This window comes from Phyllobates terribilis, unplaced genomic scaffold (genome assembly GCF_046119375.1).
Source record: "Phyllobates terribilis strain yellow unplaced genomic scaffold, ASM4611937v1 Scaffold_4__5_contigs__length_816908805, whole genome shotgun sequence".
Lineage (NCBI taxonomy): Eukaryota > Metazoa > Chordata > Amphibia > Anura > Dendrobatidae > Phyllobates > Phyllobates terribilis.
This window is the reverse complement of record NW_027362764.1, coordinates 291840954-291859646: the sequence shown is the minus strand read 5'-3', so window position 1 is coordinate 291859646 and position 18693 is coordinate 291840954. Positions and strand designations below refer to the sequence as shown.

The following is an 18693-nucleotide window of genomic DNA, read 5'->3' as shown; positions in this document are numbered from 1 at the left end:
ACATCTGGTTCTATACTATGTCATGGCTCCATACGTCCTGTATAGCACATCTGGTTCTATACCATGTCATAGCTCCAGACGTCCAGTATAGCACATCTGGTTCTATACCATGTCATGGATCCATACGTCCAGTATAGCACATCTGGTTCTATACTATGTCATGGCTCCATACGTCCAGTATAGCACATCTGGTTCTATACTATGTCATGGCTCCATACGTCCAGTAAGGCACATCTGGTTCTATACCATGTCATGGCTCTATACGTCCTGTATAGCACATCTGGTTCTATACCATGTCATGGCTCTATACGTCCTGTATAGCACATCTGGTTCTATACCATGTCATAGCTCCAGACGTCCAGTATAGCACATCTGGTTCTATACTATGTCATGGATCCATACGTCCAGTATAGCACATCTGGTTCTATACTATGTCATGGCTCCATACGTCCTGTATAGCACATCTGATTCTATACTATGTCATGGCTCCATACGTCCAGTATAGCAGATATGATTCTATACTATGTCATGGCTCCATACGTCCAGTATAGCACATCTGGTTCTATACCATGTCATGGCTCCAGACGTCCAGTATAGCACATCTGGTTCTATACTGTCATGGCTCCAGACGTCCAGTATAGCACATCTGGTTCTATACTGTCATGGCTCCATACGTCCAGTATAGCACATCTGGTTCTATACCATGTCATGGCTCCAGACGTCCAGTATAGCACATCTGGTTCTATACTGTCATGGCTCCATACGTCCAGTATAGCACATCTGGTTCTATACTGTCATGGCTCCATACGTCCTGTATAGCACATCTGGTTCTATACCATGTCATAGCTCCAGACGTCCAGTATAGCACATCTGGTTCTATACTATGTCATGGATCCATACGTCCAGTATAGCACATCTGGTTCTATACTATGTCATGGCTCCATACGTCCTGTATAGCACATCTGGTTCTACACCATGTCATGGCTCCAGACGTCCAGTATAGCACATCTGGTTCTATACTATGTCATGGCTCCATACGTCCTGTATAGCACATCTGGTTCTACACCATGTCATGGCTCCAGACGTCCAGTATAGCACATCTGGTTCTATACTGTCATGGCTCCATACGTCCTGTATAGCACATCTGGTTCTATACTATGTCATGGCTCCATACGTCCAGTAAGGCACATCTGGTTGTATATTATGTCATGGCTCCATACATCCTGTATAGCACATCTAGTTCTATACCATGTCATAGCTCCAGACGTCCAGTATAGCACATCTGGTTCTATACTATGTCATGGCTCCATACGTCCAGTATAGCACATCTGGTTCTATACTATGTCATAGCTCCAGACGTCCAGTATAGCACATCTGGTTCTATACTATGTCATGGCTCCATACGTCCTGTATAGCACATCTGGTTCTATACCATGTCATGGCTCCATACGTCCAGTATAGCACATCTGGTTGTATACTATGTCATGGCTCCATACGTCCAGTAAGGCACATCTGGTTCTATACTATGTCATGGCTCCATACGTCCAGTATAGCAGATATGATTCTATACTATGTCATGGCTCCATACGTCCAATATAGCAGATATGATTCTATACTATGTCATGGCTCCATACATCCTGTATAGCACATCTGGTTCTATACTATGTCATGGCTCCATACGTCCTGTATAGCACATCTGGTTCTATACCATGTCATAGCTCCAGACGTCCAGTATAGCACATCTGGTTCTATACCATGTCATGGATCCATACGTCCAGTATAGCACATCTGGTTCTATACTATGTCATGGCTCCATACGTCCAGTATAGCACATCTGGTTCTATACTATGTCATGGCTCCATACGTCCAGTAAGGCACATCTGGTTCTATACCATGTCATGGCTCTATACGTCCTGTATAGCACATCTGGTTCTATACCATGTCATAGCTCCAGACGTCCAGTATAGCACATCTGGTTCTATACTATGTCATGGATCCATACGTCCAGTATAGCACATCTGGTTCTATACTATGTCATGGCTCCATACGTCCTGTATAGCACATCTGATTCTATACTATGTCATGGCTCCATACGTCCAGTATAGCAGATATGATTCTATACTATGTCATGGCTCCAGACGTCCAGTATAGCACATCTGGTTCTATACTGTCATGGCTCCAGACGTCCAGTATAGCACATCTGGCTCTATACTGTCATGGCTCCATACGTCCAGTATAGCACATCTGGTTCTATACCATGTCATGGCTCCAGACGTCCAGTATAGCACATCTGGTTCTATACTGTCATGGCTCCATACGTCCAGTATAGCACATCTGGTTCTATACTGTCATGGCTCCATACGTCCAGTATAGCAGATATGGTTCTATACTGTGTCATGGCTGCACAGGTCTGGTATGGCGGATCTTTACCGCTCTATATTACACAGTGGAGAATATCATCAGCATCCAAGTAGTAAAATGGAAAAGCAAACAGGGTAGAGAACTGTCTCATAGACTCCTATAGCGAGTTTATCAGTCATGTGCATGATATCTTTCTGCAGAGATGTCTCACACCGCCCAGAAAGCAGCTTCTTCTTATGACGTTTCGGGGATTTTAGCCATAACTTTACTGTAAGGACATTGTGATTTTCGCATGTAGCATCTGTGCCCCCTGACTTGTTCAAGGGGTAACACTGATGCAGCCTTTGCCAGAGGTCACAGGCAGTACAGAGAAGCCGCTGCCTGCTTCCACCACAAGCTGTAATGATAACTGGGGAGGTGGTGCACCCCTGCATATTCTCATACTCTGGTTTAGGTGCACATTGTTACCATTGCCAAAGGAGGGGGCATAGACCCTGGCACCCACTCTTCTGTATGCCACTGTTTTACAGCACTCATGAAGGTTCTTTGACACTCTGACACAAGTAAAAGTGCATGCTTCTTTATGATGCTCCAACACCCAGCGCTAGTAAAGAACCTTTACAGAACAAGTCTCCACAATAAAGCCGAAAACTCCCACAGCTTCAGGAGCACTGGGCAGAGGAAGGAAATCCGATAAGAGATGCTAAAGGAGCTCCTGTCACCCACAGTCTCATGTCCATACAAGACACAGAGACGTGGAATCAGACGTCTCCAGCCGCGATGTCTGCAGACAAGGGGCCTTCTTATAAAATAAAGAGGCTTCCCAACTTCCTATAAAAGTATTGGAAACATGCATTGCAAGGCTCACACATTATCACTATTCTGAAAATTTGGTCAGAGAAAAAACCTGTGCATCACCGCCACCACGACGCCATTAAGTGGTCGCACCGTGTCCACGGACGCTCAAGAAGTGAGCAGTGCACTGAGGCCGCAGTCCGGACACCCCCTGCAGCGGACCACGGCCCAGGCATTATGCCCACCAGCCCTTATCATCTGTTCTTTGGTGTTTTTTCTCCTGTTTTTCTTTTTTGCCCAATTCTTTTGAATTCACAACTTTTTTAAAGTCTATTTTATGTGTTCTGCTTTTTTCTTTATATATATGTATGTATGTATGTATGTGTATACATACTGTAAATCATATATATTCCTCATTTGGCTTTTATTTCCACATGCTTTGGGCTGATTCCCCAATTGTGGTGCGATGTGCTGGAGCCGCCTTACCTGCCCCTCTGGAGTCATTTTATGAATGTCAGTTATTTTGGTATAAATTTTGCTCCATCTTGTGACTTTTTATGATAAGTTATGTAGAGCGGCCAAAGACAGAAATAAAGTGCATTCATTTCGTTTTGCACAAACGTCATAAACCATATGCGCCACATTCACATTCAAAAGTGTCAATGATTATCACAAGACCAAAGGTGAAAAAATGCAGATGATGACTGGGGCAGATGATGACTGGAGCAGATGATGACTGGGGCAGATGATGACTGGAGCAGATGATGACTGGGGCAGATGATGACTGGGGCAGATGATGACTGGGGCAGATGATGACTGGAGCAGATGATGACTGGGGCAGATGATGACTGGGGAAGATGATGACTGGGGCAGATGATGACTGGAGCAGATGATGACTGGAGCAGATGATGACTGGGGCAGATGATGACTGGGGCAGATGATGACTGGAGCAGATGATGACTGGGGCAGATGATGACTGGGGCAGATGATGACTGGGGCAGATGATGACTGGAGAAGATGACTGGGGAAGATGATGACTGGGGCAGATGATGACTGGGGCAGATGATGACTGGGGCAGATGATGACTGGGGCAGATGATGACTGGAGCAGATGATGACTGGGGCAGATGATGACTGGAGCAGATGATGACTGGGGAAGATGATGACTGGGGCAGATGATGACTGGGGCAGATGATGACTGGGGAAGATGATGACTGGGGCAGATGATGACTGGGGCAGATGATGACTGGAGCAGATGATGACTGGGGCAGATGATGACTGGAGCAGATGATGACTGGGGCACACCTGCCCGCTCCTAGATACCTGCAGACTGGTGTCCCTCAGTTGGTAGTAACACTGGGTAACCTGAGTGAGGTTATTTGCTCTGACAGGAGGAGGGTCTGAGTATCGGGGATTACAACTAATTACTAGACAACTCTAAGGAGACATGAGGGTAATAAAGCACAGGGTGTCCGGGGTCTGATCCCAGGTTCCTGGATGCTATGTGTGCCCGGGTCCTGGGTGCCAGCCTGTGCCTTGTCATGGGTCTGTACATACAGCTAGGGCAGAGAGCGGAGCCTGTGTCAGTCAGCAGTCATCAAGGTGACCGCCAGGTGTGACTGTGGCAGCTGCCTGCAGGGGATGTGACCAGCGAGCCGTCATCTTACCATCTCGTGTCATCGTGGTGATGCTCCAGGACCGCGTAGCCAAAGAAGGAGCCATTGGGCCCCTGGAAGAGCACGGGGTGATCCACGTCTATGTTGTAGGCACTCGCCAAACTGAAGGAAAGCAGAGCGAGCAGCGCTTCCCAGGCAGCCATCATCCCGGGCAACATCCAAACTGCTGAGCTTTACCCAACTCTGCGCTGCCGGGGCACAGAAGCCAACAACCTAATGATGTCTCCAAGGGGCGACTTCTCACCGGGCTCCTCTCACCAGAACTGCCGGGCACTGGGGTCCGTCCTGGGAGGGAGTGGAGGAGTGAAGAACTCGGGGAAGACTTCTGCGGGAATCTCCTGCGGCATGTGCGCCATCTGCTGGAGGATGAGGGGTAGTGCATGGGGAGCGTGTTCAGGGCAAGGTAACACTGGATGGGCTGAGGAGCAGAAATGAGACAAAGGTTCACAACGATACAAATCTGTGACTCACAATGTGGATGATCATTTTAGCAGCATTTACTAGTAATTTTAAGAATTCTAGTAAATCAACAGGAGCGGACACAGACAGAGGAAGGCCCCTGTGTAAGAACAATATATGGGCCCATTGCAGTCCTATAGCTCCTAATAATGCACGGTTCCACCTGCTTTGGAGATAGACGTGGGCCCTCTTACCTGTTGGGCCCCTGAGCAGCTGCCCAGGTTGCACACATGGTATGTCCGCCCCTGTCATAGTACTTCATCCATGAACAGGGCAGCCACACCGACATATATGAGAAGGACAGTATCTCACTATCTCATCTGCAGCAGATTTCAGGTCACTCACCTTTAAAAACGATTTATAATGTGCAAAATAACCTAAACTACCACAGAAGCACATCAGTGTCCAGCCATTCCCATACACGTGCTCTATAGGAATGTCCTCAGGAGCACTGCAACGTTCATGAACAGATAATGAGCAATGCTTTATACTGCCCACATCTAAACACAAGCAATGGTAAAGCTCCGAGACATACCCCGGGGAGCAAGGAGCCCCGCGTAAGCAACAGCGCCACCTCTGGAATGTGCCAGCAGACCCTAGCAGTATTGTGGTGGTGGTGGTTTACAAGGGGTTAATGGTTCCATGTCTGGTGGTAAAAAGTCTGGGACTGAAAAGTGACTATATATTTCTCATGTATAGTCACCAGAGATGAGCGAACCTGAACTGTAAAGTTTGGAGTTCGTTCCAGACACCTAGTGTCCAGTGCTGGACTCCAGACATAGACTTCTCCTGGAAGTCTGTTTTACAGTTCAGGGAGGAGAGGGAGAGGAAGACGGGGAGAGAGAGAAAGATTCAGCACCAAAGTTTGGATCACCACTGATTTCTATGGGGTTTGAGTTCAGGTTCAAATTTGGGTACAGTACTGGTACCCGAACTGAACTTTGGACTACAGTTCAGTCCAACCTGATGACTCCGAACATCCACAGGTCAGCTCATCCCTAATAGTCACCCTATGGGTGCCCTCTGTTTGCCTACCGCTGCCTCCTCCTCCCATAGTGGTGTTCTGTTCCTCCTGCATTGCTCCCTACAATGCTGAATAATAAAGATGAGGCAGTGATGGGAAGGTGTAACCAGCCGCCAATAAAAGCAGGGAACCGAATATACCATGGGGAGGCAGATTATATTGTGGGGCTTCATATAGAGGAGTCGGACCACACCAGGGTCAAACACTAGTGGCTGTGTGTATGTTGTTTGTTTCTATATAGTTTAGTTTTATAAATCATCTCTAAGATGTGTACTTTTTTTGCATATTTACTCTGATTAATATATCAGTTGTGCCAGGTTTTTACCGTGTCTCGCTTTCTGGTGTCATTCTACATAATTTTCCTAACACTTTCATAAGAGCAGTCCCGGCCTTATTCCGTGGTGTCTTTCTTAGTGCTTTGTTATTTTTATCTCTGTACATTGCTGCAGAATATGTTGGTATTATTTGTGCCACAGAAATGGAGATATTAAAGCTATTTTTTGTAGGCATACTACACCTATTTATATGTGCAGAAATGAGTGCTGACTTGTTTTGGACGTGTAAAATTCAATTCAGTATGTAGGAAGGAAGGCATCGCAGTGATATGTACTAATATTTCATATCGTAATCTTAGAAAATCCTCCACAAATATGCCATCTCCTCTTTATTTCATTCTTATAAGGTCACCTTGTCAAATTGCATCTATTTATTTTATAAAAGAAGAGATCTGGTGTACCGAACCATCAGCTGCCCACTCCTGGTGTAAACACTTCCCACTCCTAAAATCTCATTACATCCCACCACAAAATGTATACGATAGTAATCCACTGGAATTTGTACTGAATGAGTCATTAAAAAACGAAAAAGCATTTTTAGCGTGCCTTGCCTCAATGTTAGCGTGCCTCCATGCCAGCCTGCCTCCATGTCAGCGTGCCTCCACACCATCCTGCCTCCATGCCAGCGTGCCTCCACACCATCCTGCCTCCATGCCAGCGTGCCTCCACACCATCCTGCCTCCATGTCAGCGTGCCTCCACACCATCCTGCCTCCATGTCAGCGTGCCTCCACACCATCCTGCCTCCATGCCAGCGTGCCTCCACACCATCCTGCCTCCATGTCAGCGTGCCTCCACACCATCCTGCCTCCATGCCAGCGTGCCTCCACACCATCCTGCCTCCATGTCAGCGTGCCTCCACACCATCCTGCCTCCATGTCAGCGTGCCTCCACACCATCCTGCCTCCATGCCAGCGTGCCTCCACACCATCCTGCCTCCATGTCAGCGTGCCTCCACACCATCCTGCCTCCATGTCAGCGTGCCTCCACACCATCCTGCCTCCATGTCAGCGTTTCTATGGCACTGTTCATGTGGATTCTTACACTTATTCTTCAGAGTATTAAGCAATCTGTTATATAATGCAGCCTGTCTCAGAGAGAAAGCTTGGCCACTCGGCGGCAGTGGTTTGCATAAAAAAAGGAAATCCTTTTAAAAAAAACAAAAAACCTTTAAGATTATTTTTGCAGTGTAAATGAAATATTGCCAGATGTCGGATATAAGGCGGATTCTGGCTTCATTAATAGGTGTCCCTCATAAGTGTACAGCTAAATAAAACAGCGTGTGCAAATGATGTGTCTGCCACAGCCCTAGTAAGATGAGATAAATCAGCTCCAGTACATAGGATTTAGGTATGAACCTTACACATATTAGCCAGGAAATAAGGAACTTGAAGTCAAACTAGAAATATTCCCTGCGACATATCACCCTGACCACAAAGGCTGTGGATGCAGTCCATCAGCATAAACCCATACCCATTCCAATTTCATGAAAAACATCCCTTCACAGAAAAGCAAATATTTTCCATAGCAACCAATAAGATACGATCTTCTTTCTAGAGTATGGTGCAGGAAATTAATGCAAGGCTCCACTCAAAAGATTATATATATACAGTACAGACCAAAAGTTTAGACACACCTTCTCATTTAAAGATTTTTCTTATACATTCACACTGAAGGCATCAAAACTATGAATTAACACATGTGGAATTATATACTTAACAAAAAAGTGTGAAACAACTGAAAATGTGTCTTATATTGTAGGTTCTTCAAAGTAGCCACCTTTTGCTTTGATGACTGCTTTGCACACTCTTGGCATTCTCTTGATGAGCTTCAAGAGGTAGTCACCGGAAATGGTCTTCCAACAATCTTGAAGGAGTTCCCAGAGATGCTTAGCACTTGTTGGCCCTTTTGCCTTCACTCTGCGGTCCAGCTCACCCCAAACCATCTCGATTGGGTTCAGGTCTGGTGACTGTGGAGGCCAGGTCATCTGGCATAGCACCCGATCACTCTCCTTCTTGGTCAAATAGCCCTTACACAGCCTGGAGGTGTGTTTGTGGTCATTGTCCTGTTGAAAAATAAATGATGGTCCAACTAAACGCAAACCGGATGGAATAGCATGCCGCTGCAAGATGCTGTGGTAGCCATGCTGGTTCAGTATGCCTTAAATTTTGAATAAATCCCCAACAGTGTCACCAGCAAAGCACCCCCACACCATCACACCTCCTCCTCCATGCTTCACGGTGGGAACCAGGCATGCAGAGTCCATCCGTTCACCTTTTCTATGTCACACAAAGACACGGTGGTTGGAACCAAAGATCTCAAATTTGGACTCATCAGACCAAAGCACAGATTTCCACTGGTCTAATGTCCATTCCTTGTATTCTTTAGCCCAATCAAGTCTCTTCTGCTTGTTGCCTGTCCTTAGCAGTGGTTTCCTAGCAGCTATTTTACCATGAAGGCCTGCTGCACAAAGTCTCCTCTTAACAGTTGTTGTAGAGATGTGTCTGCTGCTAGAACTCTGTGTGGCATTGACCTGGTCTCTCATCTGAGCTGCTGTTAACCTGCGATTTCTGAGGCTGGTGACTCGGATAAACTTATCCTCAGAAGCAGAGGTGACTCTTGGTCTTCCTTTCCTGGGGCGGTCCTCATGTGAGCCAGTTTCTTTGTAGCGCTTGATGATTTTTGCAACTGCACTTGGGGACACTTTCAAAGTTTGCCCAATTTTTCGCACTGACTGGCCTTCATTTCTTAAAGTAATGATGGCCACTCGTTTTTCTTTACTTAGAATTTGTATTATGGCAAGAAAAAAGCAGCTAACAGTCTATTCAGTAGGACTATCAGCTGTGTATCCACCTGACTTCTGCACAACACAACTGATGGTCCCAACCCCATTTATAAGGCAAGAAATCCCACTTATTAAACCTGACAGGGCACACCTGTGAAGTGAAAACCATTTCCGATGACTACCTCTTGAAGCTCATCAAGAGAATGTCAAGAGTGTGCAAAGCAGTCATCAAAGCAAAAGGTGGCTACTTTGAAGAACCTAGAATATAAGACATATTTTCAGTTGTTTCACACTTTTTTGTTAAGTATATAATTCCACATGTGTTAATTCATAGTTTTGATGCCTTCAGTGTGAATGTACAATTTTCATAGTCATGAAAATAGAGAAAAATCTTTAAATGAGAAGGTGTGTCCAAACTTTTGGTCTGTACTGTATATATATATAATCATAACATCCCTAATAGATTGAGATTATCAGAATTGCTTCCTGTGCTGATGCCCGTAACTGTCAGGCTAAGTTTACATGAGTGTATGAAAAATTGTCCAATTTTCATCCAGAAAAAATGGATAATTTTACATCTGTATTGTCAACCGTCCACCATTTAATTTTATATATCAGCAGTGAGTTACGTTTACAAGACCAAGAACAGATTCCTGTATTAAGATTTTCAATGTATCTGTAAAAACCAGATGCTATAAGGATGATCCGTATGGGACTTCTTTTTTTTGCGAAAGCATAGACCCGAATAGATGAGTCTCATCTGATATACAGAAGAGACTAGTTCATGCTGCAACTTTTTTCACAATGACAAAGGCTCTATTTTGGTCTTATCTGACCAGAGCAACTTCTCCCACATGCTCGTTATGTCGCCTAGATTGCATGTGGAAGAAGGTGCCCTGGTCAGATGAGACCAAAATAGAACTTTTTGGACTAAATGCAAAAGGTTATATGTGGTTGAAAAGTAACACTGCACATCACCCTGAAAACATCCTCCCCACCATCAAACATGGTGGTGGCAGCATCATGTTGTGGGGATGCTTTTCTTCAGCAGGGACAGGGAAGCTGATCAGAGTTGATGGGAAGATGGATGGAGCTAAATACAGGGCAATCCTGGAGGAAAACCTTTTACATGCTGCAAAAGACTTGAGATTGGGAGGGTAGGTTCCCTTTCCAGCAGGACAACGACCCTAAACATACTGCCAGAGCTACAATGGATTGGTTTAGATCACAGCATATTCATATGTTTGAATGGCCCAGTCAAAGTCCAGACCTAAATCCCATGGAGAATCTGTGTCAAGACTTGAACATTGCTGCTCACAGACGCTCCCCATCCAATCTCACTGAGATAGAGCTAGTTTGCAAAGTAGAATGGGCAAAATTGTCAGCCTCTAGATGAGCAAAGCTGGTAGAGACATACTACAAAAGACTTGCAGGAGTAATTGCAGTGAGAGGTGGTCCTACAAAGTATCAAGCTACAGGGGGCTGAATTCAAATGCATGTCATAATTTTCATATTTGTATTTTTCAAATATTTAGAAAACCATGTATGATTTCCTTTAAACTTCACAAATACTTGCTACTTTGTTTTGGTATATCACATAAAATCACAATAAAATACATTTAAGTTTGTGGGTGTAACATAAGAAAATGTTGAAAAGTTCACAGGGTATGAATACTTTTTAAGGCACTGTAATAATGTAACAATGTTTCCATAAGTGATCTCAGATAGCTGCCTATGGTAAGTGTTTCACAGCCGTGGTACCACCTCTCTAGAGACAGGGAGACACCTAGGTTATGCTCCAGGAACAGAAGTTTAATATTAGGCATCGGAGTATTAAAATGTGAGAAGAGTAAGGAAATGATCCCCTTACCTGTGAGGTTGTGTTGATGGATTTGTTCAAATTGAGTCTATCATAGTAAATTTATTTCAGGAATTAGAGTGCATAAGAAGTTACACTATAGAGAAAAGTATTGGGCCACCCCCTTAAAAACTGAATTCCAGTTTTGTAACTGCATTTTGTAAAATGCAGGTTGCCTTTCCAAACATTTGTGAAAGAATATATATTGTTCTAAATAGCTGACTGAATTTCAGCTTGGTCCTGTAATAGGATGACAGTGTTACATGTGAGTGTGTAAAACGTCTTCCTTACTAAATGTTCAATGATGAGCTGTGCTTGATGTTATTGAAAAGTGAACACATTTAGGTACCACAGAAACTCAGCAATGATGTGTTAGATGATGATCGTGTAAAGTAGGGTCATCAAGTACTGAGGCGCATAGTGTACTAAAAGACTGCAGTGATCTGCTGAATCCATAACTACAGAGTCATGTTCTTCCTCTTCCACTATCAACCAAAAACTGTGACGTGAGCTTCATGGCATGGGTTTCCATGCTCGAGCAGCTGCATGCAAACACAAGAAATGGATGGAGGAGTACTGTAAAGTGCACTGCTACTGGACTCTAGAACATGGGAAAACTATTCTATGGAGTGACGAATCATACTTCTCTGGAAGTCTAGTGGACAAGTCTAGGTTTGGCCAATGTCAGGAGAACATTACCTGTCTGACTGCATTTTCCCAACTGTAAAGTTTGGCAGAGGAGGATAATGCTATTGGGCGTTTTTAGGGATGGCCTAGGCCACATATTTCCAGAGAAGAGAAATCCTAATGCTTCAGCAGACATTTTGGACAATTGTATTCTTCCATCATTATAGGAACAGTTTTGCGAAGGTCCTTTTCTATTCCAGCATGACTGTGCCCAAGTAAGCAAAGCAAAATCTTTAAAAGCATGGTGGGGGCATATGGTGTGCAAGAACATGACTGGCCACAACCCTATCAAGTATCTTAGGGAAGAACTACAATTCAGATAGTAAAACAGACCCTCTCATCCAACATCAGTGTCTGTACTCACAAATGCTTTTATGTTGAATGGGCTAAAATTGACACAAACACACTCCAAAATCTTGTAGAAAACCTTCCCAGAAGAGTGGAAGCTGTTTTGGCCGCGAAGGGGGGGGGGGGGACAACTCCATATTAATGCCTATGGATTGTGTAAAGTGTAGGTGTCCCAATACTTTTTTTGTCCATATAGACATATAGAGAATGTTTAGTGTTCCTTTAACAGCCTGTCCAGATGGCAGTGATCCTACCGTCACCAGAAAATAGTTTTTCTAATAGACAAGAAATCAAGAAATTCTACAAACTAGGTTCAAACAAAAATTCTGTTATTTTTAGTTCTTATCACATTAGCATTGAAAATAATGTCATCTATAACAGCTAGTTAGGAATTAAGAACCTATTCTTAGGTCTTCACATGTCTTCCCATATGCACACTAAAAAATCTTGTAGAAACCCTTTTAGCGAAAAGTGGGAACCAACTCATTATTGGTTATGAATTTAGAATGAAATGTCATAGCGGCTCCAGTAGAAATAAAGGGTAGGTGGCTCAATACATTTGTCCATGTAATGTATATATTTGGACAAACCTACAGTTTGCAGTAAGAGGGGAAGAGAATTGTACCCCAACCCTCATAAAAATTTCATATTATTATTTATTATTATAACGTCATTTATTCCATGGAACTTTACATGTGAAAAGGGGTATACATAATAAAAAACAAGTACAATAATCTTGAACATTACAAATCACCATTTGGTACAGAAGAAGAGAGGACCCTGCCCGCGAGGGCTCACAATTAGTGTTGAGCCACCCCCGTAGTGTTCGAGTTTGGTTCGGTTCGTCGAACACCCGTGTGTTCGCCGAACTGTTCGTCGAACTGTTCGTCGAACACCTTCGAACACCGTTAAAACCAATGGCAGGCAAACAAAAACACATAGAAACACATAGAAAACACCTTCAAAGGTGTCCAAAAGCTGACAAACTGCTCAGAAGACACAACTAACACATGGAAAAGTGACAAGTACATATAGTCATGCGAAAAGAAAAGAGGTGGAGGAGTAAAAGGAGGGGGAGACACAGATATAGGCATGTCATGCCCTTCTAAAATCCAAAAAGTGAGAAGCCGACACGTTCAGTCCGCTCCTGCCCGTGCCACCTCCGTGTCGCTGGGTTTGTGCCAGAGCCGCGGTGAACCCTGACGGCCAGCCCCCCTCTCCCAATACTGGTGCCTGTCCGCTGGTGGGTCGAGGGAGCCCCCCTGTGGTGGAGGCAGCTCTAAGCTTTTTAATTTAAATTGTCTCTCTAATTTGAATGAATACACTTTAAATCCATTTACAAGGATCTATTGGAGGGCAAGTCTCATGCCAGCAGCCGCGTAATTTCAGCTCCAGTAGCGTCCACTAAAGCTGCTGCACTTAAAAAGCTTTTATAAGGATCGAGCTCGGCTGTCCACCGCAAGGCATCCTACTGCCAGTCCCAGCCTCTATGCCTTGGGGTGCCTCCTGATGCTCTTCACTGAGTATCCCGTGGTCCCGAAGCATTTCCTTTGAAAAAATTAAGTGTCCAAACTACAGGTGGTGTAGCTTGCTTAACAGCCGGGATAATCCGCTGACTAGCAGACACTGCTACTAGGCACAAAGTATTTCCTGGGCTAGATGCAGTTAAAAATTTGTAATTAGATACTCTCGTTGGATGCTGAGAAAGCATTCCATAGAGTCTCCTGGCACGCCATATATGATTCTCTTAAAAAGCTTGGGGTAGGGGTCTAGGGGACCCTTTTATAGCTAAAATCACGGCCCTGTATCACAATACGTCACCTAGGCTGAAGATAAATGGAACTGTAGCACCCTGAGGGCTCGGTTGCTACAGAGGTATTGCACCTCACCCAGAGGTGTGATATCTCACTCTCAGGTAAGGATGGAGTGTGGATCAGGACCCGACACCTGCATGCATTACACCACATTGCCGTGGGGCAGGGCGACCAATATGCCTCTGAGATGGGCACGACAGTCCCTGTCCCTGGCTGGAGTGGGGGGAGGGAACACTGAGGAAGGGGAACCCTGTAGTGCAGGAGCAGGGAGGAAGCAGTTCCTGGGTGCATTGAGAAGGGAGTATAAAAGGTGGGCACCATCTTAGTTCAGTGCAGAGAAGTCTGAGCAGAAGTGGCAGGGAGCAGGGGCTCTGCATGAGCTCTGCTCCGGAGGCGGGCCTAGTAACAGAGGCCCAGGCCTGGAAGAGGGAGAAGGAAGGAAGAGGAGCGGAGAAGGCTCCAGGAACGAGGAATGAAGGGATCCCAGGGGTGCGGACGGGCGAGTCGCCACCGCACGCCCGAATCCACCTGCGTGGAGGGGTCAGGCCAAAGGGGGAGACCGGTCCCCGAAACTAGTGGAGGCAGGAAACGACCCTCAGCTAGAAACCGGAGGCTGTGACATTTTATGTGGCGCAGCCCCTCGCTACACCCGCTAGGAAGGCACCACATAGGGTCATGGAAACTGGCGCCAAGTTTACCAAGAGGAGGCCCGAGGCAGCCGGACAGAAGGGTTGGTAAGAAAGGCCAGACAAAGGACACACAAAGGGGGTCCTGTGAAGCGCTCCAAAGTTATCTGGGAGTTGTCTGAGCCCCTCACCTGGTGAGCACAGTACGACGTGGGCATCCGTTACCTGCAGACATGGTCTGGATAATAAGAACTGTGAGTAAAGGCCCTGGACTGCATCACTGACTCCGTGTCGTTACTGCTGCTGCCCTGCACCATCACCCCCATCCTCCGCATACACTGCCCTGAGGCTATACTCCTCCCGTGAGGAGTTATGCTACGCTCTGCTGCACCCACAACACCAGCCTTAGCGGTCTGCCCTGCAGCGGCGGTTCACTCTGACCGCAATCCACGGGTGGCGTAGTCGGACATTTAAACATCAAAACCACATAAATAGTTCCGCCACTGGTTTGACCACCCTAAGCCACGGAACCGGGTCGCCGCCATGAAGACTACAACCACCAGCATCCACCAAAAAGGGTCCGGCTCCGGGTGTCCCAAGGCCCAGGGGGTGCATCAGAACATTTTCATCACCTTTCACAATCACCAATGGGACAAGGCAGGGATGTCCCCTGTCCCCTCTCTTATACATCCTAGTGACGGAGCACCGGCTCTCATCAATTCGCCATAACCCCAATATTAGGTGGATTGAGGTGGGAGGCACCGAGTACAAGTGCTCTCTATTTGCTGATGATGTCCTAGTATATATCACTCAATCACATATATCCATCCATGCTGTTATGGCTGAAATAGATCACTTTGTTACATGGTCAAATTTTAAAATCAATGCAGCGAAGTCTGAGGCCCTCGATGTCTCCCTCCCCAAATCCATATAGGATTCCATCCAGTCCAACTTTCCCTTTGCCTGGCCCTCACAGGGTATCAAATACTTAGGAATTCCTATTCATAGAGACCTCTCCCATCTATGTTATCTTAATTTTGGGCCCTTTATTGAACAACTCCATACAGACCACGGTTGGCAAGTTAGAACTGTAAGATTCACTACGTGAACCACTGGTGTTTTGTGGAAAAGCACATGTACACTGTGTTCCAAATTATTATGCAAAAAGTGTTTAGGAGTGATAAGGGAAGAATTTGTTTGTTTGTCAGTTAAACTTATTGATGGTGATGTGTGTCAGGGCTCTTTATATCACTGTAAGCAATTGCAGACACCTGTGCTAATTAGTTTGGCAGGTGTGTCCAATGAAAGGCAAGACTACTTAAGAAGGCTGTCTCACATTATTAAGCAGCCTACATTTTCTGCCAAAATGGGAAAGAAAAAGGATGTGTCGGCTGCTGAGAAGCAACAAATTGTGGAGTGTTTAGGTCAAGGCATGACTACAATCAACATTGTGCGATGATCAGGATGAAGTGTCTTGGCAATCAAGAAGTATGTAGCTGATTCACAGTACACACGTGTGCGTGCTGATAACGGCAAATTGAGGACTTTTTCCTACAGGCAATTACGTCAGGTTAAAAGAGCAGCGGCAAAAAAGCCTTGTCATAGCAGCAGACAAGTTTTTGAAGCTGCTGGTGCCTCCAACGTCCCCCGAACAACAAGATGCAGGGTCCTTCAGAGGTTTGCAGCTGTGCATATGCCATCCTGTCGACCTCCTCTATCCACTTCACACAAGCAGAAACGGCTCCAGTGGGCCAAACATTACATGAAGACTGATTTCAAAACTGTTTTGTTCACGGATGAGTGCCGTGCAGTGCTCGATGGTCCAGATGGATGGAGTGGAGGATGGCTGGTTGATGGACACCCCACGCAAACACGGCTACAGCGCCAACAAGGAGGAGGTGGAGTAATGTTTTGGGCTGGAATCATGGGGAGAGAGATTGTCGGCCCCTTTAGGATCCCTGAAGGCGCTAAAGATGAACTCCATAATGTATGTGGATTTTCTCAAACAGCACTTCCTGCCATGGTTCAAGAAGAAGAACCGTGTATTTCACAGCAAGATCATTTTTTTGCATGATAATGCACCATCTCATGCTGCACATAAAACATCTGCATCTCTGGCTGATATGGGCATAAAAGGGGACAAACTTATGGTGTGACCCCCATGCTCCCCTGACCTCTACCCCATTCAGAACCTCTGGAGCATCATCAAAAGGAGTGTCTATGATGGCGGGAGGCAGTTCACATCTAAGCAACAGCTCTGGGAGGGTATTCTGTCCTCATGCAAAACAATTGAAGCAGAAACCATCCAAAACCTGACAAATTCAATGGACGAGAGAGTTCAGAAGCTCCTTTCGAACAAGGGGTCCTATGTGAAAATGTAACATCACCTAGAATAAAGTTTTGAGTTGAAAACTGTTTGATTTCAGTTTCTAATAACCTGCTAATGCTTATAATTTCAAAAATGACCATTTTTTTGGTCTTTATTAAAATGAAAAGGTTGATCGAAAAGTTTGGGGGATCTAAGAGTGTGGCAACCCAGTAGTCATGATTACTTCGAATTCTGACAATATGAGGGTCATGTTGCAGGTAGTGCAGCAAGAAGGCACTTATGTGTCTTGCGCATCTCGGAGCCCCAAAATTATTTTCCGGGTTAGATGCAGCTAAAAATTATTATTAATTTTAAATCTGGTGGAGCTTAGTATAGATGGCCTAATAGGATCAGTGCTGCACACTGCTACAAAGCCCAAATTATTTTCCAGTCAAGATATAGATAAACATGATTAGTGATTTTAAATCTGGTGGAGCTTATTATAGATGGCCTAATAGAATCAGTGCAGCACACTGCTACAAAGCCCAAATTATTTTCCAGCCAAGATACAGATAAACATGATTAGTAATTTGAAAGCTTAAAATGGTTGGTAGGGTGATTTTAACCAATCATCAAGCTTTTACTCTCCCCAGGATGACACAGGGGTAGAAAAGTCGTTTCGGATCCATGATTTGTTCATCTTTATGAACGTGAGTCTGTCTACATTATCAGTGGAGAGCCGCGTGCGCTTATCTGTCAGCACACCACCAGCAGCGCTGAACACACGTTCAGACAGAACGCTGGCTGCGGGGCATGACAAGATCTCCAAGGCGTAAGTGGCTAGCTCCGGCCATTTATCCAGAATGGAAGCCCAAAAAGAGCAAGGGTCCAGTGACACAGTCATGGCTTCAATGTTTACTTGGAGATACTCCTGTACCATCGTCTCTAGGCGTTGACTATGTGTCAGACTTCTTGTCTCCTGTGGCCTTGCAAAGGATGGGCTAAAAAAGTGGTGAAATGATTCTGCAAAATTGATGTTACCAGCAGATACTGTGGTTCTGTTACGGTTTGAGTGCTGAACACTTGACGGTCCCACGGTTGGCAAGTTGGAACTGTGAGATTCACTACGTGCACCACTGGTGTTTTGTGGAAAAGCACATGTAAGATTCTGCAACAGTCTCTGCTGATACTCCTGCATGCGTGCATCCCTTTCTATGGCAGGAATAATTTCTGCAAATTTACTTTTGTACCGGGGATCTAACAGTGTGGCAACCCAGTAGTCAGGATTATTTCTAATTCTCACAATTCGAGGGTCATGTTGCAGGTAGTGCAGCAAGAAGGCACTCATGTGTGTTGCGCATCCAGGAGCACCAAGTCCCTGTTGTGTTGGTGGCGAGGTAACAATCATGCTTCCTTCCTCTGTCCTCTCCCCCCAACCTCGCACAACAGAAATGTGATCAAGGTCTCCCTCATCTGATGAGTCTTCCATCAGTTCGTCCTCCACTTCTTCCTGGGCTCCTGCACCTTCCTCACTAGTTTGGCTGCTACCATGCGCCCTGGTAAAACCATCTCCCCCACCCTCACATGCCTGCCGCCTTGGTGCTGCCGACCGTCTGGAC

General features: G+C 45.4%; 1 protein-coding gene across 3 annotated transcripts in view; it reads right to left on the bottom strand.

The window, feature by feature from the left end:
* ITGA9 (integrin subunit alpha 9) overlaps nucleotides 1-18693 on the bottom strand; it is a 636829-nt gene that overhangs the window by 596015 nt on the left and 22121 nt on the right. For 2 of the 3 annotated variants that reach the window (XM_073678318.1, XM_073678320.1), the window contains exon 1: nucleotides 4823-5163. The exons of the other annotated variant lie outside the window; for it this stretch is intronic. In XM_073678318.1, the coding sequence (XP_073534419.1) occupies nucleotides 4823-4989 (167 nt within the window). In that variant the 5' untranslated portion in view covers nucleotides 4990-5163. Of the gene's footprint in view, nucleotides 1-4822; nucleotides 5164-18693 lie in introns of those variants that run through there. 3 annotated transcript variants of the gene reach the window in all.